The following is a 21324-nucleotide window of genomic DNA, read 5'->3' as shown; positions in this document are numbered from 1 at the left end:
CTGCAAGGCAAACTGACCATGGCACGGTGATACAGGAAGCCATTCAAGTATGGGGAGCAAAAAGGAATGTAGTGGTAGTAGGGGACACTGTAGTGGAGAGGGATTGACACTGTTCTCTGCAGCAAAGAGCAAGAGTCCAGACAGCTGCGTTGCCTGCCCAATGCCAGGGTTTGGGACGTCTGCTCACGGCTGGGGAGGAACTTGCAGTGAGAGTGGGAGGATCCAATGTCATGGTCTATGTAAGTATCAAAGACATAGGTAGAACTAGGAAAGAAGTTCTGCATCAAGAGTATGATGGGCTAGGTAGTAAATTAAGAAACAGAACATCAAGGGTAATAATCTCCAGATTATAACCTGAGCCACGTGCAAATTGGAATAGGGTACATAAAATTAGAGAGATGTATATGTGGCTCAAGGGCTGGTGTGGGAGAAGTGGGTTCTAGTTTGTGGGGCACGAGCACAGGTACTGGGGAAAGTGGGGTTGTACCATTGGGACGGTCTATACCTGAACCATGCTTGAGACCAGTGTCCTTGCTAACAACATAACTAGGGAAGTAGAGACGGTGGGGACAAAGGATCAAATGTGGGGAGTTGTGGTACATCAAAGAATAGAGGCAAGGGAAGAGAGGAAGGTATTAATATGGGAAATGAAAAACAGAAAGGGACAAAGAATGCAAGTTCTTCAAAAACTGGTATGGGTATTAAAGGTGCTGGTTTGATTACATGTTGAAGTTTACCTACTACCTGACATGTATGACACATTTTACAAAATTGGCTAAAGGAAAACTGGACATTGCCCATGCAGAGCAAAGTGACAGGTAGAGCACAGGAAATTTATACTTCCCTGTCAGAGGTGGTTTCTCGGGATTATGATGTGGTGAAAAAGGCCATTCTGAGTGCATATGAGTTGGTCCCTGAAGCAGACAGATAAAAGTTTCAAAATTTACTCTTTACTCTTAGACTTGTTTACCATTGGGACAGTCTATACCTGAACCATGCTGAGACCAGTGTCCTTGCTAACAACATAACTAGGGAAGTAGAGACAATGGGGACAAAGGATCAAATGTGGGGAGTTGTGATATATCAAAGAATAGAGACAAGGGAAGAGAGGAAGGTATTAATATGGGAAATGAGAAACAGACTATGATAGGAAGGGACAAACAGTAGAAGTCTAAGAGTAAATCAACAGGTGAGCCTAGAGGTTATAAAAATAATGAAAGGACAAAACTTGAGGCTCTGTATCTGAACGCACGTAGCATTTGAAACAAAACAATGCAATTAAGAGATTAATAAATAGAATCTAATAGCCATTACAGAGACATGGCTGCAGGATGGCATGGATTGAGACCTGAATATTGAAGGGTATGTGACTTTTAGGAAGGATAGGAACTTAGGAAAAGGTGGAAGGGTACTTCTGTTAGTTAAAGACGACATCAGCACAAAAGAGAGGGATGACTTAAGTGTCGGAAACCAGGATGTGGAAGCGGTTTGGGTAGAGATGAGGAATCAAAGGCAAAAAGTCACATGTGGGAGTGGTGTACAGGCCCCCTAACAGTAATTACACAGCAGGTATCAAAGAAGAAATAGTGGGAGCTTATCAGAAAGGTTAGAAACAGGAAAAATGACTAAAAGATTAATAAGGAGGGAATTTAGAGTACGAGAGAAAGCTAGCTAGAAATATAAAGACAGATAGTAAGAGTTTCTATAGATAACTATAAAAGAAAAAAAAGTTAATAAAATGAGCATTGGTCCGATGGAAAGTGAGTGAGTCTGTCGAATTAATAATGGAAAATAAGGAAATGGCAGATGAATTGAACAGGTATTTTGCATCGGTCTTCACTATAGCGGATACAAGTAACATCCCAGACATGGCTGTAAGTCAGGAATTGGAAGGGAGGGGGAAACTCAAGAAAATTATGATCATCAGGGAAGTGGTACTTAGCAAATTGTTGGAACTACAGGTTGACAAGTCCCCGGGCCCTGATGGATTTCATCCTAGGGTCTTAAAAGAAGTGGCTAATGAGATAGTTGATGCGGTGGTTTTAATTTTCCAAAATTCACTAGATTCGGGGAATGTTGCAATGGATTGGAAAATAGTGCGAAAATGCAAGTTTGTCCATTTTGGCAGGATGAATAAAAAAGCATATTATCCAAATGGTGAGAGATTGCAGAGCTCTGAGGTGCAGAGGAATCTGCGTGTCCTGGTGCATGAATTGTAAAAGGTTAGTATGCAGGTGCAGCAAGTAACTAGCAAAGCTAATAAAATGAATACAAGAGTAAGGAGGTTATGCTTCATTACACAGGGCATTGGTGAGACCACATCTTAAGTATTGTATACAGTACTGGTCTCCTTATTTAAGGAAAGATGTAAATGCATTGGAAGCAGTTCAGAGAAGATTTACTAGATTAATCCGTGGAATCGGCATGTTGTCTTATGAGGAAAGTCTGGACAGGCTAGATTTGTATCCGCTGGAGTTTAGAAGAGTAAGAGGTGACTTGGTTGAAACATAAAAGATCCTGAGGGAAAAGGAAAGAGAAAGAACATTTCAAAGGGAGTTAGAAATGGCAAAGTTAGAAAAGGAGGAAAGAGAAAAAGAGAGAATTGCAGCTTAAAATACTGACAGTTTAAAAAGAGACACCAGTAGGTGAGGCAGGACTTATTTCCAGATCAGAACCCAGTGGGGAGACGTTTAAGCTCTTCCAAAGTTTGAGGAAAGGGATGTTGAAGCATTCTTTATTTCATTTGAGAAGATAGCTAAATTTAAGGAAACAGCCTGGGCAAACTTACATTGAATTTGAAAGGATTAAGCAAAGTAGTTTTGACAGGTGGATATGAGCATTAGGAGTTGAAACTGCCTATGAAGTTCTCAGAGAGACCATTCTCTTGGAAGAATTTAAAAACTCCCTACCTTCTGTAATAAGAACCCATGTTGAAGACCAAAGGGCTGCAACTACTAGACAGGCAGTAATGGCTGACGATTATGAGCTGATCCATAAAACTAAACCTTTTTTCCGATCACCTCCATAAATTTGAAAAGCATAGAAAGTGGGAGAGTGAAAGGAAGGCAAGTAGCCAGGGAAAAGAATGGATAGCTAGGAACATCTTGAGATCTCCTCCCCAGATCAGGAAGGAAAGTACTGAGGGTGGAGGTAAAACTCGAAGGCCTAAGTGTTTCCATTGTAATAAAGTGGGACACATTCATTCAGAATGCTAGAAGTTGCAAGGGAAGCCCATGGGACTTATTGAAGTTCGTAAAAGTAAGCCCGAAAAGAGAACTCAAAAAGAAAATGCCACAGATCAAATTGTAGCTTTAATTACAAATAAGTGTCCAGAGTTAAACACTGCTGTGAAATGCAGGTGACGTGAATAAGGGAGATATAAAGGGTTTTTGTCTAAAGGAAAGATAACCCCTTTATCATCAAATGATGCAGCTAAACCCATAACTATATTAAGGGATACAGGAGCTACTGTTATGACACAGCAGTTTGTAAAGGCTGAGTTATTTAAAATCCCAGAGGGAAACTTTAAACCACTGTCATAATCTATATTTTCAATTGGTATGTATCGAGTTGCAGCTCTAAATTCAGGAATAAGACCACTAGTTCTCGAGAGGTCTTACATCAAACTAAATGAGACATTTATTAATTTACAACAAATTAAACATACATGTGGCTACAAATTACTACCATCATAACTTTTAACAAATTCCCAAATTAATCTCCACTAAGGCAACAATAGCCAATAGACTTAAACAGACACCAGGCAAAGCATTTTTACCTTTTGAATTCAAAATGAGGTTCCATTCAATTTGGTTCCTTTGCAAACAGTTGTAGGCTTACAGGCTTAGATCTTAAATGCCTCTAATCTGCACAGACAAATTCCTCTCAGGTTATACCTAGCCTTCCCTTTAAATGCAAATTCTCATTGTATCAGGGCCTCTTTGAACTCCACCTCTTCTAACAATAAAACCCCTTTCATTGAACCAATTTTATTAGTAATATAAACATATTGCTTGATGTCTTCTAGCTAGATGCAAGATTTCACCCCCAATCATTTAAAAATGCAAATTGCCCCCATGTTTATCTAATTACCATTTCAAACCTACTTCTTTCTTTACATCAAAGCACCCAGACTAGCTGGCTTTAACCCAATTAACACACACACACAGGCTAAACCTCTATTTTAAAAAAATAATTTCCAATAACATTATATACATTAATATCTCTTCCTGACACTACTCAAACTCTTTTGCTGGAGAATGACCTAGTTTTCCCTCCAGAGAGTTCAATGAAAGCTAAAGTATTGGTAAACGGGATAAGTGGAGAGTATATCACGGTTCCATTGTACAAAGTACAACTGGAGTGTGATTTGTTGTCTAGATCGGTGGTTGTAGGAGTGGTTAAGAAATTACCCATGGATGGAGTTGATTTACTCCTGGGGAATGATTTGGCAGGAGTGAAGGTTCTGGCTTCGCCCATAATTACGGAAAGTCCGAGAGGGGCTAAAGAGACGGAGTAGTTACAAGAACAAGTTCCTGTTATTTTTCCACTGTGTCCGGTGACCAGAGAAATGGCTAAACAAAGTCCATCACCAGAGGTCAAAGTAATATCACGAGCAGATATTAGAGTAGCCAAAACTTTCTTTAAGGATGAGGATAATTCAAAGGAAGTGTTTGGCAGGTCTTCATTAATTGAAGCTCAGAAAGCAGATCCAGAGTTAAACAAGTTAGCACAGTCAGCTCACACTGAAGCTGAGGCGGAAGGAGTTCCTTAGTGCTATTACATTAAAAACCGAGTTCTGATGAGGAAGTGGAGACACCCTCGCAGACCTGCGGTTGAGGGAGGGCGGTTGTTCATCAGATAGTGGTACCGCCCAAATATCGTAAGGAGATATTGCGAGTAGCACATGAAATCCTTATGGCAAGGCATGTAGGGATACGGAAAACCCAAGCATCGATAAACTGGCATTTTACCTGGCCCAGACTTCATAAGGACGTAGTACAATTTTGTAAAAGGTGTCATACATGTCAGGTAGTAGGTAAACTTCAACATGTAATCAAACCAGCACCTTTAATAGCCATACAAGTTTTTGAAGAACTATTCAGTCAGGTATTAGTAGATTGTGTATGACCATTACCCAAAACTAAAGCAGGAAATCAGTATATCCTTACAATCATGGATCTGACAAGCCGATTTCCAGAAGCTATTCCTTTAACGACAATTACAGCTAAGGTGGTAGTGGAAACATTAACTCAGTTTTTTACTTGTTATGTCCTACCAATTGAAATACAATCTGACTGAGGTTCTAACTTCGTGTCTAAAATTTTCCAGGACATAATCAGTAGTTTGAGTATCAAACAACTAAAGTCTACCACCTATCACCCACAGCTTTTTAGAGAGATACCATCAGACTCTCAAAGCCATGATTAAGACCTATTGCCATGAATACCCAAAGAATTGCGACAAAGGATTAGATTTCTTACTATTTGCTACCAGAGATTCTCTGAATGAATGTACTGGATTTAGTCCATTCAAATTGATCTATGGTCATGAAATAAGAGGTCCATTAGAGTTGATTAAGGAAAAATTCCTAAAGCAAAAAGACGAATCCTCCATGTTAGATTACATGTCCATGTTTCTAGAAAGACTCACAGGAGCATGTAAAGTAGCATGAGAGCACTTAAGAATTTCCCAAGCCAAAATGAAAGAATGGGCACACAAACATGCTACAGCTAGAACATTCCAAGCAGGAGACAAAGTATTGGTATTGTTGCCTTTGCAGGGTGAACCTGTGAAAGCAAAATTCGGTGGCCCCTACAAGGTAGTTAGGAGAGTTAGTAAAGTGACTTATCTGACAGACTTCTGAGTATAGGAAGAAGAAATGGATATGTCACATAAACGTGCTGAAGTAATATCATAGCAGAGATGATGATAAGACAGGGCCGGTGTTGCCAAGAACAGCAAAAGTGAACGGTCTAATAGAATTCCCCATTCCTAAAACTAAACAAGAAATCATGAGGTTTTGGGAATGTGTGGGTTTTATAGGAAGTTTGTGTCTAACTTCAGCACAATAGCTATACCTCTCCAATCTGTTAAGAAAACAGGCAAAAGTAGTATGGTCAGCAGAATACCAAGCAGCCTTTGAAAAGCTGAAGGCAATCTTAATAAACGAACCAATGTCGGCCACTCCTGGCTTTACCAAAACTTTTAAAATGGCAATTGATGCTAGCGACTAAGGGGTAGGTGCAGTCCTATTACAAGATGATCAATTAAGGATAGCAAAGCTGGTGGGGTACTTTTCCAAGAAACTAAATCAATATCAGAGGAAGTATTCTACAGTTGAGAAAGAAACTCTAGCATTGTTGCTGTCTCTTCAACATTTGAAGTTTACGTCTGACACGATAACAAAGAAACACTAATCTATATTAACCATAATCCACTGACGTTCATTGAAAGTTTAAAACTCAAAATGCGAGACTGTTTAAATGGACTGTATTGTTTCAACCATTCAATGTAAAGATTGTTCACATTGCTGGTAAAGATAATGTGATCGCGGATGCTTTGTCCCGGGTGTAAAATACTAAAATAAGTTAAGGGGTAAGAAATGTTGAAGATTGTATAAGATTGTATAAAGGGGAGAAAGGATGAATGAAAGTAAATCACGTGTTTTGTTGCCCATGTGTCACATATCTTGTGATGAAATGCTTTTTTGAAATGGTATTTAATCTCTTTTAAGGGTGGAGACATGTGAGGAACATATCTTTTTATTTCTGTTGGACAGTGGATTAAAATTATAATGGCTCCAGTTTGAAAGACATGTCCACTGGAACAGGATGAGAAATATATACAATGATGCAGTCCTGGAACAGAGTGAGCCATGAAAGACAGGGTGGTGCCCGAAAGGACACCTGGACCAAGGGAGCTGCCTGGCAACAACATTTTAATTGGCTCCTGACCAGGTGTTGTGTGAGGGCAGTGCAGCAGAAAAGCTCCTAGCCTGAAAGGAAAAAAATCTAAAGCCTCTTGCTCCTGTGTGTGGAAGATTCCAGCAATTCTGCAATAATAGCTAGCTGGCTTTTTCTCCTCATATCTCTACAACATGTTCTCTCTCTGAAAACTCCTGTCAAGTGGAAAAGGGGAAATGGGGAAAATCACTGCTAGAGATATTGAAATGCAAGTGCTCAGCCAGTTAGCTAAATACTGAAAGTGCTAGGAGACCACCTCGTGTCATTAACAAGAACTGAAAGGAATTTGGAAGACATCAATCAAAATCAACCCATCGAATCCTGTGCTCTGGAATTGGTGCTATTGAACTGTTTTATCCCACCCTTAAAATCAATGTGTTTGTGTGTCTTGTATATGTGTATATAGGGGTTTAAGAAGGGGTAGAGTTTAGGTTATAGAGTTAGAAATTAGTAGTTCATATTTATTTCTTTTGCTGCTGGTTAATGTCAGTTTGTTCAATAAACAGGTATTTACTTATTAAGTTTACAAACCTGGTGCTCATATTCTGATAACCTAAATTAAACAGTTACGTAGAATTGGGGCAATCTGCTGGTTTGGTCAAGCTTTTCACATTTGTCGCTGTTTGGGGGAGAGTGGGGCTTGATATTACAGCGCACTATCCCCAGTGAGTCGTGACTTTACCATCACTGAATCCCCCACTATCAACATCCTGGGGTTTACCATTAACTAAAAACTTAACTGGACCATATAAATACTGAGGCTAGAATAGGTCAGGGGCTGGAAATCTGCGGCAAGTAACTCACTTCCTGATTTCTCAAAGCCTGTCCGCCACCTACAAGTCAGGAGTGTGTCAGAGTACTCTCCACTTGCCTGGATGGGTACAGCTCGAACAACACTGAAGAAGCTCAACATCATCCAGGACAAAGCAGGCCACTTAATCGGCACCATATCCACCACCTAAAACATTCACAGCATTTCACCAAGTGTGGCATCAAGGAGCCCCAGCAAAACTGGAGTCAATGGGAATCAGGGGAAAACTCTCTGCTAGTTGGAGGCATACCTAGCACAAAGGAAGATAGTTGTGATTGTTGGACATCAATTATCTCAGTTCCAGGACGTCATTGCAGGAGTTCCTCAGGATAGTGTCCTAGGCCCAACCATCTTCAGCTGCTTCATCAATGACCTTCCTTCCATTATAAGGTCAGAAGTGGGGATGTTTGCCAATGATTGCACAATGTTCAGCACCATTCACGACTCCTCAGATACTTAAGCAGTCCATGTCCAAATGCAGCAAGACCTGGACAATATCCAGGCTTGGGCTGACAAGTGGCAAGTAACATTCGCACCACACAAGTATCAGGCAATGACCATCTCCAACAAGAGAGAATCTAACCATCACCCCTCAATGTTCAATGGCATTACCATTGCTGAAGCCCCCACTATCAACATCCTGGGGGTTATAATTGACCAGAAACTGAACTGGACTAGCCAGATAAATACTGACTACAAAAACAGGTCAGAGGCTGGGAATCATGCAGTGAGTAATTCAGCTCCTGACTCTTCAAAGCCTGCCCACCATCTACAATGCACAAGTCAGGAGTGTGATGGAATACTCTCTACTTGCCTGGATGAGTGCAGCTCCAACAACGCTCAAGAAGCTTGACACCAACCAGGACAAAGCAGCCCGCTTGACTGGCACCCCATCCCACAAACATTCACTCCCTCCACCACCAACACACAGTGGCAGCAGTGTGTACCATATTCAAGATGCACTGCAGAAACTCACCAAGGCTCCCTAGGCAGCAGTTATCTTCCAAACCCACGACCGCTACCTTCCAGAAGGACAAGGGCAGCAGATACATGGGAACACCACCACCTGGAAGTTCCTCTCCAAGCCACTGACTTGGAAATATATCGCTGCTCCTTCACTGTTGCTGGGTCAAAATCCTGGAACTCCCTCCCTAATAGCACTGTGGGTGTATCTACACCACATGGACTGCAGTGGTTCAAGAAAGCAGCTCACCACCAGCTTCTCAAGGGCAATTAGCAATGGGCAATAAATGCTGGCCTAGCTAGAGATGCCCACATCCCGTAAATGAACAACTGGTGCCCACATCCTGTAAATGCAGCAACTGGCTCATGCTCCTTCAACAGTACCTTTCAATCCGGTGACCTCTATCACCTAGAAGGACAAGAACAGCAGTTGCATGGAAGAACCTCCACTTACAAATTCCCCTCCAAGTCACACACCATCCTTACTTGGAACTATATTGCCATTCCTATACTGTCGCTGGGTCAAAAATCTGGAACTCGCTTCCTAACAGCACTGTGGGTTTACATAAACCACATGAATTGCAGTAGTTCAAAGCAGCAGCTCACCACCATCTTCTCAAGGGCAATTAGTGATGGGCAACACATGCAGGGATTACCAGCGATGCCCATATCCCACGAACAAATTTTTAAAAGTATGTGGAGTGAAGGTGCAGGGAGATGGTGACATAATGGTAATATCAAAGCACTAGTAATCCAGAAGCCCAGGCTAATGCCCTGGAGACTAGGGTTCAAATCCTGTTATACAGCTGGGGGAATTTAAATTCAATTAATTAACAAATCTGGAATTGAAAGCTGGCCTCAGTTAGGGTGGCCACTACAATCGATTGTTGTAAAAACCTATCTGGTTCACTAATGTTCTTTCGGGAAGAAAATCTCCCCTCCTTACCTGCACTAGCCTAACATTTGACTCAAAGCAATTTGGTTGACTCTTAACTGCCCTCTCAAATGGCCTGGCAAGCCACTAATTTCAAAGGCAATTAGGAATGAGCAGCAACACCCACATCCCATGAAAAAATAAAAAAATGATTGGACATGATCTTACTGAATGACAGAACAACTTATAGAGCCTTTAACATAATAAAACATTCCGAGATATTTCACAGGAGCTTTATAAAGCAAAATTAGACAATGAACCACATAAGGCAATATTAGGGTAGATGACCAAAGCTTGATCAAAAGCAATAAATTTTAAGGAGTGCATCGAAAAGAAGAAAAAGTGAAGTTGGAGAGGTTTAGGGATGGAATTCCAGAGATTAGGGCCTAGACAGCTGAAGGCATAGCCAACAATGGAGGAGCATTTGAAACTGGGTTTAAGGGGCCAGAATTAGATAAGCACAGAAATCTCAGACGGTTGTGGAGCTGGAAAGAAAAGGAGGAGAGACCGGGGTGGTGGGGGGAACTTGAAAGCAACGATTTTAAAATCAAGGCAATGCTTGACCAGGGGCCAATGTAGCACAGGGTTGCTAGGTGAATAGGACTTGGTGCGATTTAACATATAGTACAGGCACATAATTTTGAATGACCTCAAGTTTACAGAGGGTGAAATGTGTAAAACCAGCAAGGAGTGCACTGAAATAGTCAAGTCGAGAGGTAACAAAGGTATGAAGGTTTCAGCAGCAGCTGAACTGAGGTAGGGGCAGGGTCTGGCAATGTTACAGAGGTAGAAATAGTTGATCTTAGTGATAGCACAGATGCAAGGTCGGAATCTCATCTCGAGGTCAAATATAAAACCAAAGCTGCCAAAACACAGGCTGTTGCCAGGGAGTGAGATTAAGTTAATAGCTAGGGAATGGAGTTTCAAGCAAGGACAGAAAACAGCAGTTTCAGTCTTCCCAATACTTAAATGGGAAAAATTTCTGCTGATCCACTACTGGATGTTGGATCAGCAGTCTGATAATTTAGAAACAAGAGAGGTGATGGTGAGGTAGAGCTGGAGGTCATCAGTGTACATATGAAAACTAACACTGTTTTCAGATAATGTTGCTGAGGGGCAGCATGTGGATGAGAAAGGAAGGACAGATCCTTGGAGAACACCAGAGAGTACAGAAGCGTGAAAAGCCAGGGCAAGGCCCAAGGGCCGAATGGCCTACTTCTATTCCTACATTTCTGTCACATCATCTTTCAATTAGGAACTTTACAACATTCCGGAATAAACAATTTCAGATCATAACCACAGCTCCTACTTCTTCCAGACAGCGATGCTGGTAATGATTCTGTTCTTTATTTAATTAATTCTGCATTCCATCCTATTACAGACTTTCTCCTTTGTTCTTTTCTCTACCTTTGCCCTACCTCTGCGCTTGCTTAAAACCGATTATATCTACAACATTTTCCACTTCTGATGAAAGGTTATGGACCTGAAATATTGAGTGCTTCTCTCTCTAACAATGCATATTCCATTTATATTACAAAATTTGGACCAGCTGTCTTTCAATGTCTGATACTCTGTCTGAGTAACTTAACCTGCTCAGTAAAGACCACACTAAAGTAATCATCATTCTTAACTAAGGAACAATGAGCTGGTGAATTGGATAGGAAGGTTTTTTTTACAGCATCTACCTGTAAAGGCCAACATTTTTATATATGTGCTCAGTAAATGGTTTTCCCCAAAACCTACTAAACTGGGCTTAGAAGCTGTGGAATGAAGAATAAATCTTATTAAAAACAATTAAACATGCCAAAACAACTCAAGACTTCTAGCAGTACATACCTGCTGTTTGACATTCCAGACTCATATTTATACTGATGGATTAGGTTGTCCAAATTTCGGCAAAGTTGTAACGTCACAGCTGTCACCATCTTTTGCAGTACTTTCCCCATATATGGAAGAGTTGCTGTTATCAACCCAATCCACTGAGAGTCCATTTTACAGGAAAAGGGTTGATTTAATGCCTTAATTACAGCAGAGATGAACATTCCCTGAGAAGTAATTGGTTGGGAGTGTAGATATTGTAAGGAAGTCAATGGCTGTTGTGGATTACTATTCTCTAGATCAGATGTGACAAATTCATATCCTGTCTCACTATCTTCAGATGCAACCATCACTCTGTGCTCCAGGATAATCAATCGCTGCACCAGCTTTAGTAGCTGAGCCTGCAATGTGCTGCAATTGTCAATTTCATCTGCTGAAAAGTTGATGATACTGTCCTCAGATAACCCCTCTTCAACTGCCGTTACGTTCCTCCCAGCTGTTCTTAGATAGTGCCACTTCTGTGCACTGAAGACAGAGGAAAGCAAGCAGTGGAGGACTACCTTCTGGACCTTACATTTCAGCAGCATGTCAGAGATAAAGCTGGCGAAGCCTTTGGCTGAACTTTCAGTCACTTTTGCCAGCTCAGTAAAAAGTAAGGTTAGGATCTGGATGCTCACGATTTGCAAATTTTGGTTTCCGGAAAGGTCCTGTTGAGTCACTTTTACATGGGCTGGGTAATAACTTCTCATAAAATACAAGCAGAGAGAGATAATGATCTCTATATACATTGAGCTACGGAAAGCATGGCTGGAATCGAGCGGAATGTGGCTGTAGAAGTCCCTGCCCATCACAGAAATTCGATGTCTGGCCATGAGATTCTGGAGTAGAGAGAGCTGTGGAGTGTAGGTATTATTTACACTAGTGGTGGAAATGGCGCTCACAAATCCTACTGGATTTGCTTTCAAGATAGATTCAATAGCAGACAGAGCATGTAAAGCCCTCATGGAGTCACACACTTGAAGATAGAGCAAAACATGCTGGTATAAAGGATGAATATGAAATTTTGAGGTTTTCCAGATTCCTGGAGATCCAATGTCACTCTCAATTTCAGAAATTTCACCTTCACCGCAGCTATACCAGTTCTCCAGATCCAAGCTATCACCAAAGGACACATTAGGTGGCTTCATTTTTTCATTCTGTGCCTTTTTATCATCTTCCTTCTTTTTGCTTACTTTTATTTTGGGCTTTGCACCAGGTGGTTTAGGAAAATCTTTGATGCCAAGTTCTCTGTCAGATGGTTTCTCCATCATTTTGCCGTGTAGTCCTAAATGGTTACCAGTTGGGCTTCTCTTTAGTGAGTGCACCTCTTCTGCAGAGAGACTGTATTTAGACAAGGGATCCTCAGATATTGTAATTGATGGTGAGGATTTGGGTCTACTTTGGCTTCCAGACATGGTCCCAATGCCACCATCAGTTGAAGACAACACACTTTCGGGACTGTTACACTTAATTATTCCATTCAGGGAACTTCTAATATCTAGGCTTTTAGTTTCACTTTGGAACGAACACTCTGTTGGCTGTATGCTAATACTTGATCCCAATACATTGGCTTCAGTCTGAGCTGGAACCTGACACTCTAGAGATTCAGAGTTGCCTTTTAATCCATCTACAACACTGCTGATCAACTGTGAAACCACTTGCTGCACTATAACTTCCACTGAATCTTCTGACCAAATCTGTGAATTCCCATTGGTCTTAGCACTGCCCATGCTCAATGGTTCTGTCTCATAACTGCTGTTATATCCTGTTGAAGACTGGGAACAGCCAGATTCAGAACTATGTAGGATTTCTGCGTGTTGCTCCTGTAGATCGAAGTCTGACATTCCAAATGGTAGGGTTTCACTACTAGTGCTCAGCATAGACAACCTGTCACTCAGAGGGTTTACTGTAAAACTGAAGTTCTCCATTTCTTCTGCACCTAAATGTTTGCTAATAGCTCCCTTAGAAGCAGGGTGTTTTCCAGAGTCATAGGATAGGTGTCCAAAAACTATGGGATTAATGATATCAGAAAGAAAGTTAACTTTAACAGTGATTTCTTAAGCCAAGCTTGTTAACAAAATTGATACATTAACATTATTACATTACAAAAACATTAATACAAAAACAAAAATAGCTGGAAAAACTCGGCAGGTCTGACAGCATCTGCGGAGAGGAATACAGTTAACGTTTCGAGTCCGTACGACTCTTCATCAGAACTAATATTAATAACTTGTTTAAACAGAAATCAAGCCTTAAAAAATCTTCAAAAAGCATGCCTGACACTGTCCGGTTTCCACCTGCAATTAATTCCCTGGTTAGTTCCCTGCAATTTAGAAATACAAATACTACCAATGACAATTACCATTGAACTCCTGCCAATTCCAATAAATTAGGACTTTTTTCATGTTTATTAATCAATATTATAATAATCAAGTGAAGAAATCTGCAAACGGAACACATCAAAGAGGCAGGGAAACTGTGAAGTGTGCGGTACCCAACTGGGGAAAATTATCAAATGTTTGAAACCACATCTGCCTGCTTAGTCCTTTTGTTCTGAACAATTAGCATTTAACAGAAGAAAGGATAGTCACTTGGTAGTACAGAACTTGAGAATTGCTGAAAAAAATGCTGTCAAAACTTTGTCTTGCACTCAACAGAACAGACGCAAGAATGATAATTTCAAAGAGAACAACGTGGCTCACTTACGCTTGCTAAAAGCCACATACATTCATACACAAGGACCTGTCCTCTGCAGGCAAAAGGAACATGTCCAGGCATTGCACCTTTTCTGAATCAAACAAAAGCATGGAGGACATTAGCTCCCTGGTGCATTCTCCATGACCTTGACCAATCAGAGTTAACTTGCCAACCAATAAGCACCCTTTTCTCATGCAATATTAAATGTGGCCCCCTTTGAAATTTGGCATTCTTGTATCTGTCCTGATGAAAACCTTTGACCACATGTCTCTTTTCTCAGAAGAAAAAAATGTTAAAGTGCTTCACAGTTGCGAGTCAGACCTGCACACGTGTGGGTTCACAGGAAAGCACCATAGGTACCATTAGAGAGATAGGTTTAAGTCAAGCAGGGAGTTACTTTAGGTTATGCTTCAGAATAGTTGAAATCCACAGAGCACAGAAGATCAAAATCATGGATATGTTGTTAATGAAATAAAATTCAAAATCAATAATCTGACTTTTCACATAACACTAATTAAAGTGATACTCACCATCTACACTATTAATTCCTCGCAAGTAATTAATTGCATCTTCTTCAATAGGTGTATTCTTGGATTTACTTATGTGCCTCTCTATTTGCATACGTTGCACAGAGATGCGCTGGGTTTTTGGATGGAGCAGTAGCAGAAGCAGTGGTTCAAGGATCCTTGCAATGTCATGTCTCTGGATACATTGGTTCAGCCAGGCCTGAGCCACTGAACAAATGGAGCCATCTATGTTGCTCAGACTATCAAGCATTATAAAGAGAGACCTGCAAAAAACAAATTTCACGGAAATTTAAACAGTTATATTTTGGAAATATCCAAATGGTCCACTGATTATCAGAGATCTAAAAATGATCCAGAATCCAGCAGCACGTCATATTCAATGGCCACCTCTCACCAAACAGGAGGTTTCAATTAATTAATAGGGAGAAACTGGTGATAGGATCAAGAACCAGAAGGCACAGATTTGAGGTAATTGGCAAAAGAAGCAATGGGGATAAATGTCTTCACGCAGTGAGTGGTTAGGATCTGGAAGGCATTGCCTGAGACTGTGATCGAGGCAGGGTCAACTGAGGCTTTCAATAGGGAATTGGATCATTATCTGAAAAGGAAAAAATTGCAGGGTTAGGGGAAAAGACAGGGGAGTGGCATGAGGTGATTTGCTCCTTCAGAGGGCCAGCACTGATATGACAGGCCGAATTGCCTCCTAATGTGCTGTAACCATTCTATGATTCCAATGGCATGGATTTTGGGGTCAGCAACATACACATTATGCTTACAGCTGCACACAGGCTTTTCGTGGATTTTCATGCAGCAATTGCAGGGGACCCGGGACCTGTGTGTGAATAAAGAAAGCATCAGTGTGTCTCTTCAACCAATCAGATTGAAGAATCATTCTGAGCCCCACAGAGCATAAATCAGGAACAGCAAGTCAGAATATCCAACACAAAATCATGTATAATTAAGCCCTCACTTAAAGCTGTGTTTGCTTTCCTGAAAATCACAACTTCAAATAAACCAACGATGTGAAACACAGGTTCCCATTGGAAACAATGTTAAAACTAGAGTTTCCTTATCAGGAAAAAATTAAAACAAAGAACAAAGAAAAGTACAGCACAGGAACAGGCCCTTTGGCCCTCCAAGCCTGCGCTGATCATATTGCCTGTTCAAGCTAAAACATTTTGCACTTGCGGGGTCCGTATCCCTCTATTCCCATCCTATTCATATATTTGTCAAGCTGCCTCTTAAACACCACTATCGTATCTGCTTCCACCACCTCCTCTGGCAGCAAATTCCAGACACTCACTACTCTCTGCGTAAAAAACTTGCCCCACACATCTCCTCTAAAGTTTTCTCCTCTCATCTTAAATCTATGTCCCCTAGTAATTGACTCTTCCACCCTGGGAAAAAGCTTCTGACTATCTACTCTGTCCATGCCACTCATAATTTTGTAAACTTCTATCAAGTTGCCCCTCAATCTCCATCGCTCTAGTGAGAACAATCCGAGTTTCTCCAACCTCTCCTCATAGCTAATAACCTCCAAGCCAGGCAGCATCCTGGTAAATCTTCTCTGCAACCTCTCCAACGCCTCCATATCCTTCTGGTAATGTGGCGACCAGAATTGCACGCAATATTGCAAGTGTGGCCTAACCAAGGTTCTATACAGCAGCAGCATGACTTCCCAGCTTTTATACTCAATACTCCTGCCAAAGAAGGCAAGCATGCCATATGCCTTCCTGACTACCTTATCCACCTGCGTTGCCACTTTCAGTGACCGGTGGACTAGTACACCCAGATCCCTCTGCCCGTCAATGCACTTAAGGGTTCTGCCATTTACTGTATAATTCCTACCTGTATTTGTCCGGATTAAACTCCATCTGACATTTCTCCGCCCAAGTCACCAACCGATCTATATCCCGTTGTATCCTTTGACTATCCTCTTCACTATCTGCAACTCCTCCAACCTTAGTGTCCTCTGCAAACTTACTAATTAGCCCAGTTACATTTTCCTCCAAACCATTTACGTATACTACAAATAGCAAAGGTCCCAGCACTGATCCCTGCGGAACTCCACGAGTCACAGCTCTCCATTCAAAAAAGCACCCTTCCACTGCTACCCTCTGTCTTCTATGACCAAGCCAATTCTGTATCCATCTTGCCAGCTCACCTCTGATCCCGTGCGACTTTACCTGCTGTACCAGTCTGTCATGAGGGACCTTGTCAAAGGCCTTACTGAAATCCATGTAGATAACATCCACTGCCCTTCCATCGTCGATCATCTTTGTCACTTCCTCGAAAAACTCGATCAAGTTAGTGAGACACGACCTTCCCTTCACAAAACCATGCTGCCTCTCACTAATAAGCCCATTTGCTTCCAAATGGTAGTAAATCCTGTCACGAAGAATCTTCTCCAATAATTTCCCTACCACTGACATAAGGCTCACCGGCCTGTAATTTCCTGGATTATCCCTGCTACCCTTCTTAAACAAGGAACAACATTGGCCATTCTTCAGTCCTCTGGGACCTCACCCGTAGCCAGTGAGGATACAAAGATTTCTGTCATGGCCCCAGCAATCTCCTCCCTTGCCTCCCTCAGTACTCTCGGGTTGATCCCATCGGCCCTGGGGACTTATCCACCTTAATATTCTTAAAGTCGCCTAACACTTCCTCTTTTTTGATCTCAACATGATCCAGGCTACCTACACACTCTTCCCTAGACAAATCAACTGCTAAGTCCTTCTCTTTGGTGAATACTGATGAGAAGTACACATTTAGTATCTCTCCCATTTCTTCTGGCTTCACACACAGATTCCCACCTCTGTCCCTGAATGGACCTACCCTTTCTTTGGCTACCCTCTTGCTTTTTACATTATACCGTCAGTTGAAGTAACTGCTAAATGACCACATGGATAAATGAAATCACTTTTAAAATAAAATAAATTTTAAAATATAAGAGAAAAATGTAACTTTCTATTTACAGTACCTCGTGCTCACTGTCGATCCTACTTCCTGAACCTCATGCTCCCAGACCCACCTGGTTGCTGCCAATCCTACCCCTCCCCAACCCTCTGACTTGTGATCTCTTGCCTCCCTGACCCTCTGACTTACAGTCTCTAGCGTCCCCGAACTCCGGCTTGCGACCTCTCCCCGTGCCCCACCTCAGACTTGCGGCCTCTCCCCATGCCCCACGTCTAACCTCTCCCTGCGCCTGACCTCCGACTTGCAACCTCTCCCCACGCCAGACCTCCAACTTCCCTCTTCTTCCCTGTGCCCAACCTCTGACTTGCCACCTCTCCCTGTGCCTGACCTCTGACCTCTCCCTGTGCTCGATTTCGACTTCTCCCTGTGCCCAACCTCTGACTTGCAACCTCTCCCATTGCATGACCTCCGACTTGCGACCTCTCTCCGTGCATGACCCATCCTCTCACCGAACCTTCCACTCCCCAACTCATCCTCTCCCCTGTCCTGAACCTTCCCTTCAAGATCCAGATCTGATCTGAAGCCGGAGCTCCAGGGTTGTGAAACTGTGAGTCTTTATGGTACAGAAATGCCAAACTGGGGCTGTTATAATCCATGTTTTTTTTAAATGCTCCTGTTCGCCGCTTCTATGGGAACATAGAAAATAGGAGCTCGAGTAGGTCATTCGGTCCTATGAGCCTGCTCCGCCATTCAATATGATCATGGCTGATCCTCTATCTCAACACTATGCTTCCACTCTCTCCCCATACCCCTCGATGCCTTTAGAGTCTAGAAATTAATTTCCTTCTTAAATATATTCAGTGATTTGGCCTCTACAGCCTTCTGCGGTAGAGAATTCCACCGGTTCACCAAACTCTGAGTAAAGAAGTTTCTCCTCATCTCAGTCCTAAATGGCCTACCCTGCATCCTGAGACTGTGATCCCTTGTTCTTGACCCCCAGCCAGAGGAAACATCACCCCTGCATCCAGTCTGTCCAGCCCTGTCTGAATTTTATATATTTAAGTGAGATCCCCTCTCATTCTTCTAAACTCCAGCGAATACAGGCCTTGTTGACCCAATCTTTCCTCATACGACAACCCTGCCATCCCAGGAATCAGTCTGGTGAACCTTTGCTACACTTTCTCTATGATAAGTATATCCTTTCTGAGGTAAGGAGACCAAAACTGCACAGAATACTCCAAGTGTAGCCTCATCAAGGCCCTGTACAGCTGCAGTAAGACATCCTTGCTCCTGTACTCAAGTCCTCTCGCAATGAAGGCCAGCATACCATTTGCCTTCTCAACTGCTTGCTGCACCTGTATACTTGCTTTCAGTGATTGGTGTACAAGGACACCCAGGTCCCTTTGTACATCAACATTTCCCAATATATCACCGTTTAACTAACACTCTGCCATTCAGTTTTTCCTGCCAAGGTGGATAACTTAACACCTATCCACGTTATATTGCATCTGCTATGTATTTGCCCATTCATTCAACTTGTCTAAATTGCCTTGAAGCCTCTTAACATCCTCCTCACCACTCACATTCTCATCAAGTTTCGTGTTGTCAGCAAACTTGGAAATATTACATTTGGTTCCCTCATCCAAATCATTGATATACATCGTGAATAGCTGGGGCCCCAAGCACTGATCCCTGCGCTACCTCACTAGTCACCGTCTGCCGCTCTGAAAAGGCCCATTTATTTCATCTCTGTTTCCTGTCTGCTAACCAATTCTCAATCCATGCCAATATATTACCCTCAATTCCACGTGTTTTAATTTTGCACACTAACCTCTTACTTGGGACTTCATCAAAAGCTTTCTGAAAATCCAAATACAACACATCCTCTGGTTCTCCCTTAACTATTCTGCTAATTCCCTCCACTGAAACCTCGCTGTGAGCGAGGGTTCTGGAGATAAGTGGTGAGGAAGGAGGAGCAGCTTCCACAGTCACTTAAAAAGAAACTTGGGTTATAAGAACCCAGCTTGGCCCCTCTGCACCATCAGGACTCGCACTTTCTCAACCCTGAAGTTCTGGCATCTGATTGGATCCCTGATTTGCTGCTTAACAGTGAGCACTGATGGCCTCTGGATTATTCCTGACCAAATCCAGACCAATGTGCTTTGAATTTTAATTCAATAGTGGATTGCTGGATACTATATTGGTTAGATTAAAAACAAGGTGTTGACTACTAATTAATTATTGGAAGCAAAAAACACACCCCCAAGTCCCAGTGGGTGAAAGTACTGTGTGCTGAATATAAAGCCATACAGATCAGGATGTTCCAGATTTGACTCAGACTTTGCTGAATTAGATCACAATTAGGGCAACAGTCCTTCACATACACCATTAGATTATGAAAATCCATACACTATACACCACCATTTCTAACTGGTTTTAGTAGCAACTGCATACCTATCTGCAACTCAAACATGGCAGGCAATGAACTTTGTACAAGTGAGCACATTTTCTGATACCTAGCCTACAGGTAAAATCTTGCCCAAGTTATCATTTCAGTTGTAATGCAAAAATTCCAGTGAAAGACTTCTTGTAAACGAAAACATTCACAGCTGGTTTTGGTCTAAGTACTTTCAAGGGCAATACCCGATGGGCATTCCTAACAGTGTATATTAAAGCCAAAGGTAAAGATGTTTTCACAAAGATTGTTTTCGGGAATGGTGAGAAAAGGATGGCAGAGGAAACAGAATATAAAGGAGGTATCTTATTATGACACCATTAGTTGGACTATGTGTGAGCATCAACCATTTTCTGTATGTGTACCTACACCACATGGACTGCAGCGGTTCAAGAAGGCAGCTCACCATCACCTTCTCAAGGGCATCTAGGGATGGGCAATAAATGCTGGCCCAGGCAGCGAAGCCCACATCCCGTGAATGAAGAAAAAAAAAAATTAGCAACACATTTAGTCTTGTGAAAGCCCGAATATAACAAACAGCAGCACACCTGCCCTTAAATTACAAACTGCAAGTATCTACAATTCTGAATTCCTACTAAGGAAATAAAGTGTGAAATGAGAAACGGATATTTTCAAAAGAGATAGTAAACATCATCAAGCTTGTGACTTTAACAGGTCAGATAGAATTCATCCCATCAGTGACTCTATCCACCCTTGTAAATCTCTGCAAGGGAGGTTCTGGAAAGTCTCTCACTGTTCCACAAATGTATCACGCAAGCTTCAGAAAATGCATTTAATTGTACAACATACAGTAATCAACTTAAAGTTAGCAAACCAATGTTTAAAATGCCATGTTATCAATGTAATATTTAGCTTTTAAATTCACCAACCTGTCAAAAGTACGATTAAAAGAGGAAGACTTGTTGATAAGAAGATCTCGAGTAATGTGCCAAAGTACTGAGAAATTGACATGTGCTTCCATACGTATTTTCTACAATAAAAGATAAGCAAAATTTTAAACATAGGCACATAGGACTTAGGAGCACGAGTAGGCCATTAGGTCCTTCGAGCCTGCTCCGTCATTCAATAAGATCATGGCAGATCTGGTTGTGGTCTCAATTCCACTTTGCTATCTGTCTCCCATAACCCTGGACTCCCTTGTCTATCAAAAATCTAACTCTGCCTTGAATAAATTAAAT

At 41.8% G+C, this 21324-nt stretch overlaps 1 protein-coding gene across 4 annotated transcripts in view; it reads right to left on the bottom strand.

Annotated features, from left to right (window-relative positions):
• dop1a (DOP1 leucine zipper like protein A) overlaps window positions 1-21324 on the bottom strand; it is a 366113-nt gene that overhangs the window by 175574 nt on the left and 169215 nt on the right. For all 4 annotated transcript variants that reach the window (XM_078556811.1, XM_078556812.1, XM_078556813.1 and 1 more), the window contains 3 exons: window positions 21016-21116; window positions 14758-15017; window positions 11510-13538 (listed from right to left, as the gene is read on the bottom strand). In XM_078556811.1, the coding sequence (XP_078412937.1) occupies window positions 11510-13538; window positions 14758-15017; window positions 21016-21116 (2390 nt within the window). The remainder of the gene's footprint in view (window positions 1-11509; window positions 13539-14757; window positions 15018-21015; window positions 21117-21324) is intronic.

This window comes from Cetorhinus maximus, chromosome 14 (assembly GCF_964194155.1).
Source record: "Cetorhinus maximus chromosome 14, sCetMax3.hap1.1, whole genome shotgun sequence".
Taxonomy (NCBI): Eukaryota; Metazoa; Chordata; class Chondrichthyes; order Lamniformes; family Cetorhinidae; genus Cetorhinus; species Cetorhinus maximus.
The sequence above is the reverse complement of the archived record's forward strand: the minus strand, read 5'-3'. Positions and strand labels throughout refer to the sequence as shown.